Below are 14,060 nucleotides of genomic sequence, written 5' to 3'. Positions count from 1 at the left end.
CTCAGATTAGAAAGGTAACTTGGAGGCCACTGAGTTCATCCCCTCACGTAAGAGAAAAATGCATCTTGGTGGAGAGAAAAGTAATGGGCAAGCCCCCTGGCCAGTTGCATGCCCTTGGGGAAATTACTTGACAGAAGTTTTGCTCTGGGCTGGATCTGCCTCTCCTATTTTACTTGACTTAGTGTTTTTTGTGTTTTTTTAAACAGGCAATTTCAAGTTTTAGTGAGAATTGTATGGCAATTAAGCACCTGAACTTTGTAACAGAGGACATGGGTTCAAATTCTGCTCTGTTAACTTACTGGCTGTGTGACCTTGGGCAAGTTACTTAACCTCTCTGTGATTCCATTTTCTCATGTATAAATGGGAATGATTGGAGCCCCTGTCTCTCATAGAGCTGACATGCAGTTTAAATGAGGTAATGCACGTAAAGCCTTTAAAATAGTGCTTGGCACCCAGTAAGAATTACACAAGGGTATGGTAATACCATTAGAGAGGGGGGATGTCCTGCCTTCCAGCTCACCACCGTCCCGTCTCTCCCCCCTCCTTATGCCTCCTCTGCTTTGCTCAATCATGTTTCCAGCCCACCCCATCTAGTGCCTCGACATTCCATTTAGTCAGGAAGAAATATATCTATTTATATTTATTAGAACAAACGTGGAATATTTAATAGATAAATATATCCATTTTACACCATTGTTATAGGAGTAAACAAGCTAATCCACCTAAGGCCCTTTCTGTCAGCATGCGGACGTGTCATGGGCATGCAATAACCGTTAATTCTCCCCGGCTCCAGGGTCTCCTACCCTGTTCATCTGGCCTATTGGTGAACAGTGCTAGTGACAGGGAGCTCACTACCTAACAGAACAGCTTCATTATTGAGTCTTTGTCAGATGCAGAGTCCAAGAACAACACCTCACCCATCACCTTGCCTGAAATGCCACTTGCTTTCCACCACAGCCCCTCTTCTGGAATCTGGAGCGCAGGGGTATGCCATCTCCTTTGGGAGCTGTGCACTGAGTTCCATGTGCTGGGTGAAAGCTACGGGTTTCAGAAATGCCTCCAGTCTTGAGCCACAGCCCGCAGTGTCCTGAGCTGAATGTTCAGTCAGGCAGCTCAGTCACCGGACTGGCGAGGCTGCTGAAGGCAGGGGGTCGTGCTGTATCGAGCAAAAGAGCACTGGGTCCAGTCTGGGTTCCAGTTCCTGCTTTGCCGCTTTCTAGCTGCCTTGTAACTCTGGGCGAGACACTCAGCCTCTCTGGTTCTGTGTCCTTCTCTGTTAGATCAGAAGGAAACAACTCCTCCCGATCAAGGGGTTGTTTGATTTTTCTTTTCCTTTGAGTCCATGAACCTTAGAGCTGCACCATAAGAATGAAAACAGATCCGGGAGATCCTGGTAGCTCCACACGCCCCCTGGCAGGTTCGCTCATCTCCTGGCCCAAGGCAGTGGGACAGAAAGCTGCTTCCAGGCGGGGGTCTGGGACCACTGGTGCTGCAGCCACAATCAGGGGACCCAAGCTCCAGCCCTGCTCTGCAGAGCGCCCTGGCTGCGTGGCCTCAGGAAGTCTAGCTGTCGGGTTTTAAGGTCCCTCTAACTAAGACATTCTGGAGTCCACAGAAACAACTCTTTTTCTTTAAAAACAAAACCAAATATTGTTTCCTGGACTGGCTGACACCCCTGGCTTGTCAGGGCAACAAAAGACAGGCAGGTGATGGGGCTCAAAGGAGTGGCACCCGGTCCTGGGAGCCGTAAGTCAGCAGCACCCAGGCCTCTCTGGGGCGGGCTGTCTTGCCGCCTCAGAACAGGTGGAGGGTCGGTCACGTCTCCCCCTAGGTCAAGGGCCGACCTGGGCGGCAGGACCACACCCTAGGGAGCGCAACATGTTTTCTGGTTTCCTGCCCTGGCTCTTTGCAGGACATTTTTCTGCAGCTGCCAACACCTGTGGGTCCCACCCAGAGCTGGCAGCCCTTTCAGGAAGAGCTGGTGGAGAACGATGCCGCTCTTATTTGCCTGTGGTGTTACAGGCCCCTGGGAATTCTGGGGAAGGAAGGTGCTGAGGAAACCTTGATTGGCATCATGTGAAAGTATTTCTGCAGCAAGTCTGTGCAGGGGCAGGGTGTTCCGTGGAAAGATGGCTGACTGGGTGATCTTGGCCAGGGCTCTTGAACTCTTTGGGCCTTTGTTCCCTTTTCTGGAAAATGGGGACAATAGTAAAGGGTCGATGGGAGGACAGAGGCATGTGATGACTTGGTACATCTAAGAGCAAAGTGACTGTTTTGGGGAGGAGGAGTGACTTGCCCAGGTCGTCCAGTGAGTTCAAGCAGGAGCCAGAACTGCAGCCCAGGTCCCATGCTGATGGCTGCCCTCTGAGCTGAGTAGTTCCTGCCAGAGGCTGGGGAGTGCTCAGCCGGTCCGGAGGGTCTGGGAGTCCTTGGGGAGTCCACTTGTGCTCAGGGACTCATGGAGTGGGAACGTCAAGGCCAGGAGTCTGCTCATGGCAGGCCTGGGGAAAGAAGGCCTTGGCTTGGCTTTCTTCTGTGCAGCCGATGGGTACTGAGCACTTGCTGGGTATCAGGCCCTGTGCTAGGCCCTGGAGGCACCCTAGTGAATGAGGGAGGTGTGGTTCCCCGCTCGTGGCAATAACGAGAACCACACTTGTGAAAAGGCCAGGGCAGTACACACAGCTTGAGAAGTGCTGTGAAGGAGGAGTGGGGGAGGCCTCAGAAGGAAGGGGCCTTTTAAAAGCAAAGCCCTCGAGGAGCTGGTCATATGAAAGAGGGTGGTGCTGGACAGGCGGAAGGCCAGAGGAAAGGGACTCTGAGGTACGTGATGTTTGATGAGGTTGGTAGGGAAGTGCAGCAGGTAGGAGATCAGTACGACTTGGTGAGAGATTAAGCTGGAGAAGTACCTGAGCGAGGTGCGGCCCTGAGCCTTCTGCTCCCTCCAAGCGCAGGGGCAAGACTTGATTCTAAGAGCAACGGGAGGGGCTTTGAATGGGGCCCCTCAGCCGGGAGGAATGTCAGGGTGCGTGTACTCGTATTTTGAAAACGCTCCCTCTGGCTGAAGAAAAGATGTAGCGTGTAGAAGAGAGGATGTTGGCTGGGGTTTTTGGGGGCAGGGAGATGGGCCTCCTTGGAGCGTATGTTGGTATAGCATTGATAGCCGTTGTAATGGACTGAATACGAAGAGTGAAGGAAAGGGGGCACCTAGAATACTGGCCTAGCCAACCATGGTGGGTGTGTGTGCTGTTTATTGAGACGGAGACTCAGGAGGGAGGCTACAGGTGGGGGGACATGGAAACATGGTTCTGGGCGTGTGGGGTGTGAGGTGCCTGAAGACCATCAGGGGCGATGCTGAGGGGGGAGTTGGATGTAGAGCAGAGGGTCATAGCTGGAGAGAGAGTGATGGGGAATTATCAACCAACAGGTGAAAAGTCAGGCCTTGGGCAGGGGGAGCTCACCGGGAAAGGTGTGAGGAGAGAAGAGTGCAGGTTAGAACCTAGGGAGTGCCAGCGTGGGAAAGGATGGCCAAAGAAGGAGCTTGCAAAGGAGACCCAGTCGGGAGAGAACACCAAGCAGCTGCCTCCGGAAGGGGAGCAAGAGGGCAAGTAGGATACGGCAGCTGTCCTTTGGTTTGAGCAACCTGTGATCCTGGCAAGGCCATCAGCCAGGAGAGCAGGGCTGCAGTGAGCTCAGGAATGGGGGTGGTGAGGGCAGGGACAGCGCTTTCCACACTTGGGCTGAGAAGGGAAGCAGAGGGAGGAGTAGCTGGAGTGGGTTAGGGTCCAGGGAAGCTCTGGTGTTGGTTGGTTGTGATGGGAGAGAACTGAGTTTGTGTTCACTGTGGTCGAGTGTACTGGAAGTGTCAGGTCATGAAGCTGCTGGGGAAGGGGTGGGGCCTAATAGGGTAGGGCCTCAGCACAGGCAGGAGGGGATGAGCCTGAGCTGATGCGGGGTTGGCCTCAGGGGGGAGGAGTGTCCAGCCCACACTGGACAGTGCCCCATGCCTGTGCCTGGACTGGGCCCCTTGGAAAGCACTAAGTGGTACAAACACCAATACCAGCCTTCAAGGAGCAGAGAAGTCACAGGCTCCAGACTGTCCAAGCAGACCTGCCTTCTTCAAGTCTTGGGGCCCCTTGGAGGCCATCCTCCTCCATATCTCCATGACACTGACCTTTCTGGCCTCTGCCTCCTCTAAATCACATTTTCTCTTGGTTCCCTACAGGAGCTCTCTGTTTGGGGTTTGGGGTACCATCTTTCTTCCCACTCTTACTTTTGTGTGCCTCCCAGTTTCTTGCACTGTCCTCTTCTTGTTTTCATAAATTCTCTTGAGTGGTCATCTTCCTCTGCATAACTCTACATGTCCAGTCCTGAGTCCTGCAGATTTCTAGCTGTGTGCTAGACATTTCTTCAAGTCTTTCTCATGGGCACCCCCTACTCAGCAGTTAAAGACTAGAGTCCTGCCTCACTTCCCTCCAAGCCTGCAGTGATGCTGCTTGAGACCTTTTCAACTTGGGACCTTTGGTTCTCCATCATTGTCAGCCCTGCCTATCCAGATGGCTGCCAAGGACTGTGGATTCTATGCCCCAAAAGCCTCTTGACTTCCTGTCCTATAACACGTGCCTCATGCCTAGACTCTTAAATCTATTATCCTCCAGACCACTCCCCATGGTGCTAGCGAAGTATCTTCTGTTTGAGGCTTTATCTTTAAGACAACTTTGATCCAGTCTATACTTAGCATGACATTCAAGGCCGATGGTGATCCAGCCTGTCCTGCCATCTGACCTCATGTGCTCTCACCCACCAAACACTCCAGGCCTTTGAACACCCCTGCCTTTGCTCCTAGGGTCCCTGCGTGGGGTCCTCCCTTCCTGCCTCCAGCTCTCACAGTCCTCCCTAGCCCCTCCCAACCCACGCTCCTCCCTTGTGCTTCCCAATAGGTTGTGCATACTTTCCATGGCATATAGACCTTCCCCCGGCCCCCACCAAGTCAAGGTACCGCCCTGAAGGCTCAAACAGAGTCCATTCTCTGTGTGCGTGTGTGTCTCCGTTTGGGAAGAATTGCTATGGAGGAAGAAATGAGAGCAGCTACAGTAGGTGGGCTTCGGTGCCTGCTTCTGAATTGACTCGAGTATAAAGTGAAGCCCAAATATGGTAGAAGTCAGAGTGACTGTGGGCCAGTGTGCAAGGGTCCTCACGGCACCCACCACAGCAGTGGGGTGAAGAGAAGGAGAATGCCGAAGGGCGCCACCGTGGCTGGAGGTTGGAGGGGAGGGGATATCATGGACCCGCCAAGCAGAACCGAGTGGAGGTGTCCAGGTGGTGACAGGACCTCCAGTGCAAAGAGGAGACTAAGCCAGTCTCACTTCTTTTCTTCTGTAGCTGGGAAAAGGGCACCCCACCTCAGACTGGGTCCCGGGGCACAGAAGGACACAGGAATTAAAATCCAGGTGTGGGTAGACGGCTCGGGTCCAGGAGGCCTGTTGCATGAGTGTGAACCACTGTCACTGGGAGACAGAAGTCCCATGTGTGCCAATAAGGGCGCTCTGCATAAGAACAAAAGGAATCATTTTTCCCCACCACCCCCCGTGGCCTTCAGTTCCTCCCTTAAATACAAGATCGTGCTTGGCCCTAGATCTGGGGAAAGCTGGCCTCCCAACCTGACGGCTAGGCACCAGAAACTGACCAGCCAGGGCCTGTGAGGGGAGGAAAGGTGGTTTAGATAACTTGAGAGGCATCAATTGGCCAAAGCTGAGGTGGCAAAAAACAGGATCCAACTGTACTCAAGGCCGTGGACAGTGGTCCATGTTTGGATGCATGTGTGTGAGAGAATGTGTGTTTGTGCGTATGAGAGTATATGGGGGGTGTGTGTGTCACTGTCAGTGGGGAAGTTGGGTGTGTGTGTGAGGACGTGTGTGTCAGTGTGTGTGAATGTATATGAGTGCATGTCAGTGTGAGTGTGTGCTAGTAGGTGAGTGTGTAGGTGTGTGAGTGTATGTGAGAGTGTGTGTCTGAGAGTGAGTGGGGCGGTAGTGTGTGTGAGCATGCGTGTCTGTGATGGTGATCACCCTGACTGCCTGCCCGCCCCACCCTTAGAGCGCCCCTTTCAAGCCCATCCTGTGACATCCTCTCAGCAGTAAGCTGATGGCCCCTGCAGAGCAGGCTTGGGTCCCAGCTGCTGTCACTTCCTCATAATCTCCCAGTCACCTCCCTGCCCCTCTGCGCTTGCCTCCAGTTACAGCTCCAAACCTCCTTGGCAGGGTCATGTGGTGAGGGGTAAGAGGTGGGGGGCAGCAGCAGGCCTCTTGTTGGGTGTCAGAGGCTTGCTCAGCAGTCCTGGAGGCCACCTCCCCCCCAAGGCAGCCATGCCATCAGGCCCCCAAACCCCATGAATCTGAAGGCTCTTCTGAAATTATGCCAGGATCCCCTTCCTGGGCCCCTCCACCATTGCAGCCTTCCCCGCCCAGGCAGGAGACTTGTACATCTATAGCATTAGACCAAGAAGGTGTTTTGGTGAGGATGGTACTGAGTGAGCCACGTGGGTTGCCTTCTAATTGGACATAATAGCATTCTGATTCAGGTCCAAGAGCGTGGGCAGCCCTGAGGCCCAGCACGTGGGCCGGCACCCTGGAGGCTCCTGAAAGCTGTTAGCACTTCCTACGAGGATCCCAAATGATCCCTGGAGGCCATGTGAGACAGAGGTAGCTGGAATCTGGGTCCAGAGAGCCTCCAGCTAGGCAGGAGATAGGTGGGGGAGAGAGTGCAGGGCTCCTGATTTCCAGACTCTGAGGACAGAAATGATGGCCAGCCCTCATTCCTCCCTCACACGCGCATCTGAGCGGCTACCTAGCCGACCGTTTAGCACTTCTTGTCCTTTACAGGAGGTGGACAGGCTTTGGGGCAGGCAGGTTCAGATGCCAGTTCCGTCCCTTTCTGGCTGTGGGAGCCTCGGGCTCTTGCCGGCTCTTCCTCATGATTATGATTTAATTCGGGTAAAGTGCCAGCACAGGCTGAGTGCTTGGTAAAAGTAGCTGCTGGAGGGTGGCTGTTACCTTTGTTTTCACTCTGTTACTCTGGTGGCCCAGAGTGGCTGTTCTTTGTGGGCAGAAGCTGGTTCCGTGCTGGCTGTAGAACAGAGGTCCTCTGCGAAACTGTGCTTCATTTTCCCGACAGGCAGGAAGCACCAGGATCTGCTGACCCGGGGTGGGGACAGGAGGGGGCAGCCCCTCCCCCATCTGAGGGGCAGGGCAGGTGCAGGGGACCATGGTGGATCCCCAGGGCAACTTGCCCCCCACCCGCCCACCCAGCGTGGTTTTCTCTGGTTCCGCGTCCTCCTCTCCCAATGTCTGTAACGGGCTGGATGCAGCTAGGAAGCGTGTGCTCTTCTGAGGTGGGGACCTGCCTCTTCTCCTCCATTTTTTTTTCCCTTTACAATGACGCCTGTTGCTCATAGGTACAAATCAAACGAAGAGTATGTATATGTGCGAGGCCGCGGCCGAGGGAAATATGTTTGTGAGGAGTGTGGAATTCGCTGCAAGAAGCCCAGCATGCTGAAGAAACACATCCGCACCCACACTGACGTCCGGCCCTATGTGTGCAAGCACTGTCACTTTGCTTTTAAAACCAAAGGTAAGAGACAGTCAGCTGGGGCACTGCCCCCGCTCACTGCAGGGCGCTCCCTTCTGGGAGCCCTAGCACAGAGCTCAGGGGCCCAGACCTCTCTGCCTGGGGCCTGGGGCACCCCAACTTCCTGGGTTCTCCAGTGGCCGAGCAGCCGGCTCCAGACTTGGCAGTGGCATCCCCTGGCTGCCCCAGCCCTTCCTCTTGGACCCCACGCAGCCCCGCACCTGCGTACTTCCCCCCACCGCCTGGCGGCACTCTTGCACAGTTTCTGATTTTGATTTGATCTCATCATCCCTACTTTTGCATGTCTCCTTAGCCCTTTATCCACTGATCTGATGAGCTCCAGCATACCCACTTGTCACTGCCACTCTTGCATTTGGAGTCCATTCCACTCTGAGCCACTTAACACAATTGCATAGTCACTTCTCATGCCAGAGTTCCCCCTGCCTCCACCCTGCCTCACCACTCAGACCATGTTTCTGCTCTGCCCGGCTTCTCTGCAGCTCTAGGCATAGGGCCCGGCTCCCCCCAACCCAGACTGGCAGCCCTGTCATTCCGGCTCCCCAGCCACACTCCACAGCAGGGTCAGCTCAGGCTCTGGCAGTCACCTGTGAAAGAAAGAAGGACTGGCTGTTGAGAGTGGGCATCCCAGAGAGCTGTGATGGGAGATGGTGGCGGCCGGGCCTGCCGCAGCCACCCAGGACCTGGTGTGACCGTGTGGGGCTGAGTCCATGAGGCTGAGATCGGCTCCTCTGCTCATTCCTTGGGCTGTTCCTGCAGCACAGGCAGGGAAGACATTGCCCCAGGAGCAGAGCAGACTGAGATGGCTCGGGGGGAGGCCTGAGGTTCTCAGAACCCCCAGTGGCTTCAGCCTCTTGTGCTTTGCAGATTCTTGGGTCAGAGTTTGGGCAGAAGGGTCCTGCTTTCTCCTTTGAGTGAGTCGGTGGCCTCCCTGTCGGCCCCCTCTGGAGCCATGTGGTTTTTCAGTGGACGGAACTCGAGAGCACATTCCCCTTTGCTACTTGCTGCCCTCCTTTCTGTTGGTAAAGCTGCGCGTGAGGTCAGATGGCAGCATGGAGGGCCCCTGCAGTCTCTCAGCCCTTCTCACTTCCGTCTCCTCTCGCAGGCCCTCTGTTCTCTCTGTACCAGGCAGGGGGACAGTTTAACATATCCCTGGTCATGGCCTCCTCCCTGACCAGGTGCCCGGCTCTGGTCTCCCATCTCCCTTAACGGGCCGCTGCCCGCCTCTGTCCTTTCGCCATCATCTTCAAGTGGAGCTCAAACTTACCCACCAAGGTTTTGGTTTGAATGGAGGCACCGAACCTTCTACTTCCTTGCCCACCCCCGTTCTCTCTTAGTGTCTCATAAACAATGTATGAAGGGTGCCAGGAGAGGGCAAAGAGGCCTGGAGCCCGGCCGTGTCCAGGGCAGCTCACCTCGCGTGCCTCGGCACTGAACGTGGGCTCTGTCCCTTTTGCGTCCCCTGCAGTCCCACTTCCTCTGGGCTTAGGCAGCCAGTTGGGACTTATGGAGGAGAGAGGAGGGAATCAATGACTGACAATCTAAATAACAGTTTTTGACTCTGAATGCCAAAACCCTCTTGTCAAAACCCCCCTTGAAGGTGAAGAAAGTAGGTCCCCCCAAAAAGAAGTGACTGTTCAAGCTGGAATTGTAACCAGAACCAAGGACCCTGCCTCAGGGGCATCATCTTCCTCTCTGTGAGCTCACCCCCCCCTTCTCTGGACAGAGTGGCAAAATCAGGTGGCCAATCGGGTGGTCTCCAGGGTGGGTTACCCCTGCTGCCCACATTCCCAGGGTGCGTCCTGGGAGCTACACACGCTTCCATTCTCAGCATGAGGAGCCCTCCCAGTCCTGGGAGTGCCTCCCAGCCCAGGGCCATGCCAACCTGCCCACCGCCTTGGGCTGCCATGTGAAACCCGAACAACCCATCTGGCTGAGTTCCCAGCCAGAGCAGTCTTTCCTAGAGGTCCCCTCTGCCTTTTTTGAGAGAAAAGGCTGGCTCTTTTTTGGCCAGGTCTGAGACAGGCCTGGGCCCCTGGTAGGAGCACCCCTTTTCTGGGCGATGCCTGCCTGGGAAGCCGTGTGGAGCCTATCTCTAGTCCCTTCCTGGATCCTTCTGAGCCAGGGCAGAACCTGAAGGGTACAGAGTGCAGAACCTGAGCAGAGGGCTTCAGCCTCTCCGCCTGCCCTGGGGTGTGGAGCCCTAGGTGTGCAGGCTGTGTCCCACGCTGCCCTGCAGGCTCAGCCCAGGAGGCTTTGCTCCAACCAGGGATCAGGGACTGTGCTGAGCTCTCTGCAAAAGCTCATAGAGACTTCCAGAACACAACACCTTCCAGAGTCAAAGCAGTGAGTGAATCGGAAATGGTGGAATCTCAAACTGTGACAGCAGCGAGGGGTTGGTTGGGAGTGGGCAGGTTGAAGTAGAAAAGGCTCGCTTTTAGATCTCTCTACACACTTGGCAGTGAGGGAAGGGGCGGGACACTGCTCCTCCCTGGACCTCGTGTCTTCCCGGAATGGCGGGCCCTTCACTCATCACTCAGATACCACAGGCCCCCCCCCCGCAACAGCTCACAGCCCCCGGCTGCCTCCATCTCTCCCTCCACAGCCAGACTGTGAGAGCTGAGCTGGGCCTGGTGGTCTCCGGGGTGTTACGTCACCACCATCTGGCTGCTCCCATGCCTGGGGAGCCCTTCTTGTCCGTCTCTGTCTGCCTGTCTGTGTCTCCGTCTCTGTGTTAGACGTTGTGGCAGCAGCTTGGGCCCCCTGGTACTAACTGAGGGGTGTCTCAGTGGGTGGGGCTGAGAAAGGCCCACTGGGATGTCCCTGTGGAGGTCTGGGGGTCCCATTGTCTCTTCTCAGATGGTTCCCAGAGTCCAAGGGGGTGGCTTGCACCGATCGCCTCGGGGAACAGAGATGACAGGTGTGGGGGGGCCGCATGCCCATCAGCCACAGGGGCAGAGGGAGGGCGGTTGGTCAAAGCCAGTCAAGGCAGACAGGGCCATTGGCTGATGCTCTTCGTGGAGATTCTGCCCCTCTTCCAGACGCCCATCATTTTCCGTCCACTTGCCTTTCCTCCTTCATTCCAGGTCTGTCCGGCTTTGGTCCAAAGGGTGGGAGGGACAACTAAGAGAAGCTGAGTACTCTGCATGGCAAGCCAAGGCTCTGCCCCTTGAGAGAGAAATGATGTCCAGGCTGAAAATGATGCCTTCAGCCATTTGGACACCTCCCTCAATTCATAGAAGAGGAGACAGACCCAGGAGGGGAAGTCAGGGAGGGTGCCGGATAACCCTCAGGGCTGCTCGTCCAAAGTTCACTCCTGTAACCCACGCAGCCTCTCCAGGCAAAGTCAGCTCAGACTCCCTGACTCCCTGCAGACTCCAGTGGCAGGGGAGAAGCAGGGCTCCAGGCGCTGTCTGGTACCTTCCCCTGGGAGCCCCTGAGTCCAGACTAAAGGGCAAAGCCATTTGCATCAACAGCATCATCTCAGCATCTCTCTCCTGTACATCCAGCACGGCACGTGGCGAAGTCCCCTGGTGCTCAATAAAGAGTGATTGTCATGTGAAGGGCGGGGGAACAGGGTATGGGAAGGAAGGAGGTCCCAGGTGGTGGGCATCTGCTCTCTGCCAGGCACACTTTGCTGCCATTCTTCACGTACTATCTCATCAACTGACCATCAACCCTGAGAGGTGGGTATTTCTTTAAAGTTGCAGAAACTGGGGCTCAGAAGTTAAGAAACTTGGCTGAGAGCACACAGCTAGGAAGTGGCAGAGCCCAAACTCAAACCCAAGGCCATCAAGATCCTAGAGCATCCTGGTTCCTTGTGGACCAAACAACCGGGTCCCTGAGACCCTGTTCTCGACAGGACTCTGCCCTAACTAGCCTGTGTGGTCTTGGCTGGTGGGTTCCCTCTGTTGGTCAACAGGAGTCCTTTCGCGGCATCCCAGCAGCTGAGATTGTCAATAATCTTGTCTAATGGTATCATCAGCACTACAGCCCAGAGTTAGAGCAGAAGCAGGAGAACCCTCAGCCTGGTGGGGTTGGATGACATGGTCGATGAGGTTCCTTCCAAGACTTTGCTTCTGGGATGAGAATTGCATTTCCCACGTGTGGGTACGGTGCACCCATTGTGTGCTCGGCATCAGACTTGATTGAAGAGACCCAAACCTTCCAGGTGGAACATGTAGAACAAATAATGTCATTAGCAGTGTTCACAGTCCTCTGTGCTCTGGGGAATCAGGAGACAGTTGGTATCTCTGGCCCATGGAACATCCCAACTGCTTTTACCACCCCCTGACGTCCTGCTCAGACGTTGTCTGCCCACAACAGTGAGGGCAGAGGCCGATGACGTTGGGTAGGGACCTTTGGGGACCCTTTGATCCCAGGATGACTCTAGAAGTTATGACTCTGCTCCTCCTTTGGCCAGGAGTAGAAGATCCAGGTTTATGTGCGGTTATAGGAGGAAAATCAGAGACAGGGAGGAGACAGTCCTGGACTGGGAGTCAGGGGAAGAAGAAAGAGGAAAGGAACAGCTCCTCTTCCGGCCCTGCTGCACACCTCAGGGAATCCCAGCCTAAGGTTCCCATTACCCTTTCAGCAAAACCCTGAAGTTTCTTAAAATTCTCAGAATGATTAAGAAGCACCCTGTGGTTCATCCATCCATCATCTCTCCTCCCATTTATCCATTTCTCCCATCCTTTCATCTAATAGTTTGTCTTCCTATCCATATATCTTCCCATTTATTTTCTCATCCTATCTGTTCCTCCTCTTCTCACATTTGTGCTCTCACCAATCCATCCTTCCATCTACCTTCCCGTTCTTTTATCCTCCTGCCTGTCAGGCCTCCCATGCAGTATGCATCCATTCACTCATCCAACCACCCATTCATCTGCTATTCATCTGTGTCTGTATCCTCCTGTCTAGTTCTCCATCCTCCCATCTGTTTATTTACCCATTTTCCATCTATCCTTTCATTTATGTTTTTATCTAATCATTTATCCCCCATCTGTCTGTCCATTTGTTTATCTAAGCATCGAATGTCCCATCCATCTCTCCTTCTTCCTGTCCTTCCCTCACTCCATATTTCCTCTTATCCACTTCATCCATCCATCCATCCACCAGTCTCTCTATGCATCTGTTCAAGGATCCATTCTTCTCTCTTCCATCCATCCATTCAAACTTGCTAATTAATAAGATTAGTGAGATAGAGCACCTACCTCAGTGAACTTGTGGTTATTACACGAACAACCATATGGAAATGTAGCGATCCACAGAGCAACAGTGAGCATGTCACAGTTTGGAGGGGGCTTCTGGGCCCCAAGCAACAGGGTGAGGCACCTGGCCTGCGTCCTCCTGGGGCAGCTGGGGGTGCGCTCCTTCACAGAGCACTCGTGCCTGCAGAGCTTTGTGACCTGGGAAGTGCTGAGCACACGTGGGGGAGAACTAAAGGTGCTGCTACCTTTGCCCTGATTACACAGCCGCCGTCCCTGCTCATCAGCGGTGGAGCTGGGCTGACTACTTGGGTCAGTCAGCCACCCCACCCCCACCCCACCCCTGAGGGCTCCATAGGCATGAAGTAGGCCGAGCCTTTGCCCAGCCCTCCCTGCACATATCCCACCGGTGTCTGCACTACACAGTGCCCTGGGGAAAACTGAGGCCCAGACACTACTTCTCTAAGGAAGTCAAGGCTTGGGCCCCAGTCTCGTGGCTCCCAGGTCCCCGCCCAGCAGACCCCGCTACATACCTGCCCTCCATTTCTAGCAGCAACTTTGTCCGATTCCCCTCCCCAGACCCCAAAATTCTTAGCTGTGGGGTGCCCTGGAAGTGTCCTCAGCCAGGAGGGCATCCACCCTGCCCAAACCACCATGTTGGTTAGTGAAAGCTCCACTGTCATCCCAGCATTTGAGGCAGCCACTAAGCCTGTTTGATGAGCGTCACCAGCTCCTAGGCAGAGTTAAATCAAAAGCAGAGAAACCTGTTGCACATGAGTTGTCTTTTATTTTCGTTTTTGTTTGTTTTTTCCAGCATCTCACTTCCTCATTGGACCCTGTATCCCCTCACAGCACCCCACCCAACCCCAGCTCCCGTTTACCGCCTTGAACGGTGGCTGTGGCCGCACATGGCAGCCTGAGTACCTGGGCAGAGGGATGTCTGGGCCGCTGCCCAACCCCTGCAGCTGGCAGGGTCTCAGTCGGAGTGAGAAGCCGTGGCCTGCCAACCAGGCACTGCCTCGACATGCCCCAGGCCTGCCTGGCCCCTGCCCTCCAGCCAAGCCTGAGTCCCTTCTCATTTCTTTCCAGGGAATCTGACTAAGCACATGAAGTCGAAGGCCCACAGCAAAAAGTGCCAAGAGACGGGGGTGCTGGAGGAGCTGGAAGCCGAAGAAGGTAACCAATTGCCAACTTCCCTTCCCCTCCTCCCCA

At 54.8% G+C, this 14,060-nt stretch overlaps 1 protein-coding gene across 7 annotated transcripts in view; it reads left to right on the top strand.

Annotated features, from left to right (window-relative positions):
• The window catches only part of HIVEP3 (HIVEP zinc finger 3), a 438,665-nt gene that overhangs the window by 413,490 nt on the left and 11,115 nt on the right, over window positions 1-14,060 (top strand). For all 7 annotated transcript variants that reach the window (XM_033113715.1, XM_033113713.1, XM_033113710.1 and 4 more), the window contains 2 exons: window positions 7,451-7,626; window positions 13,938-14,024. In XM_033113715.1, the coding sequence (XP_032969606.1) occupies window positions 7,451-7,626; window positions 13,938-14,024 (263 nt within the window). The remainder of the gene's footprint in view (window positions 1-7,450; window positions 7,627-13,937; window positions 14,025-14,060) is intronic.

This window comes from Rhinolophus ferrumequinum, chromosome 9, assembly GCF_004115265.2.
Source record: "Rhinolophus ferrumequinum isolate MPI-CBG mRhiFer1 chromosome 9, mRhiFer1_v1.p, whole genome shotgun sequence".
Taxonomy (NCBI): domain Eukaryota; kingdom Metazoa; phylum Chordata; class Mammalia; order Chiroptera; family Rhinolophidae; genus Rhinolophus; species Rhinolophus ferrumequinum.
This window is presented reverse-complemented; position numbering and strand designations above follow the sequence as displayed.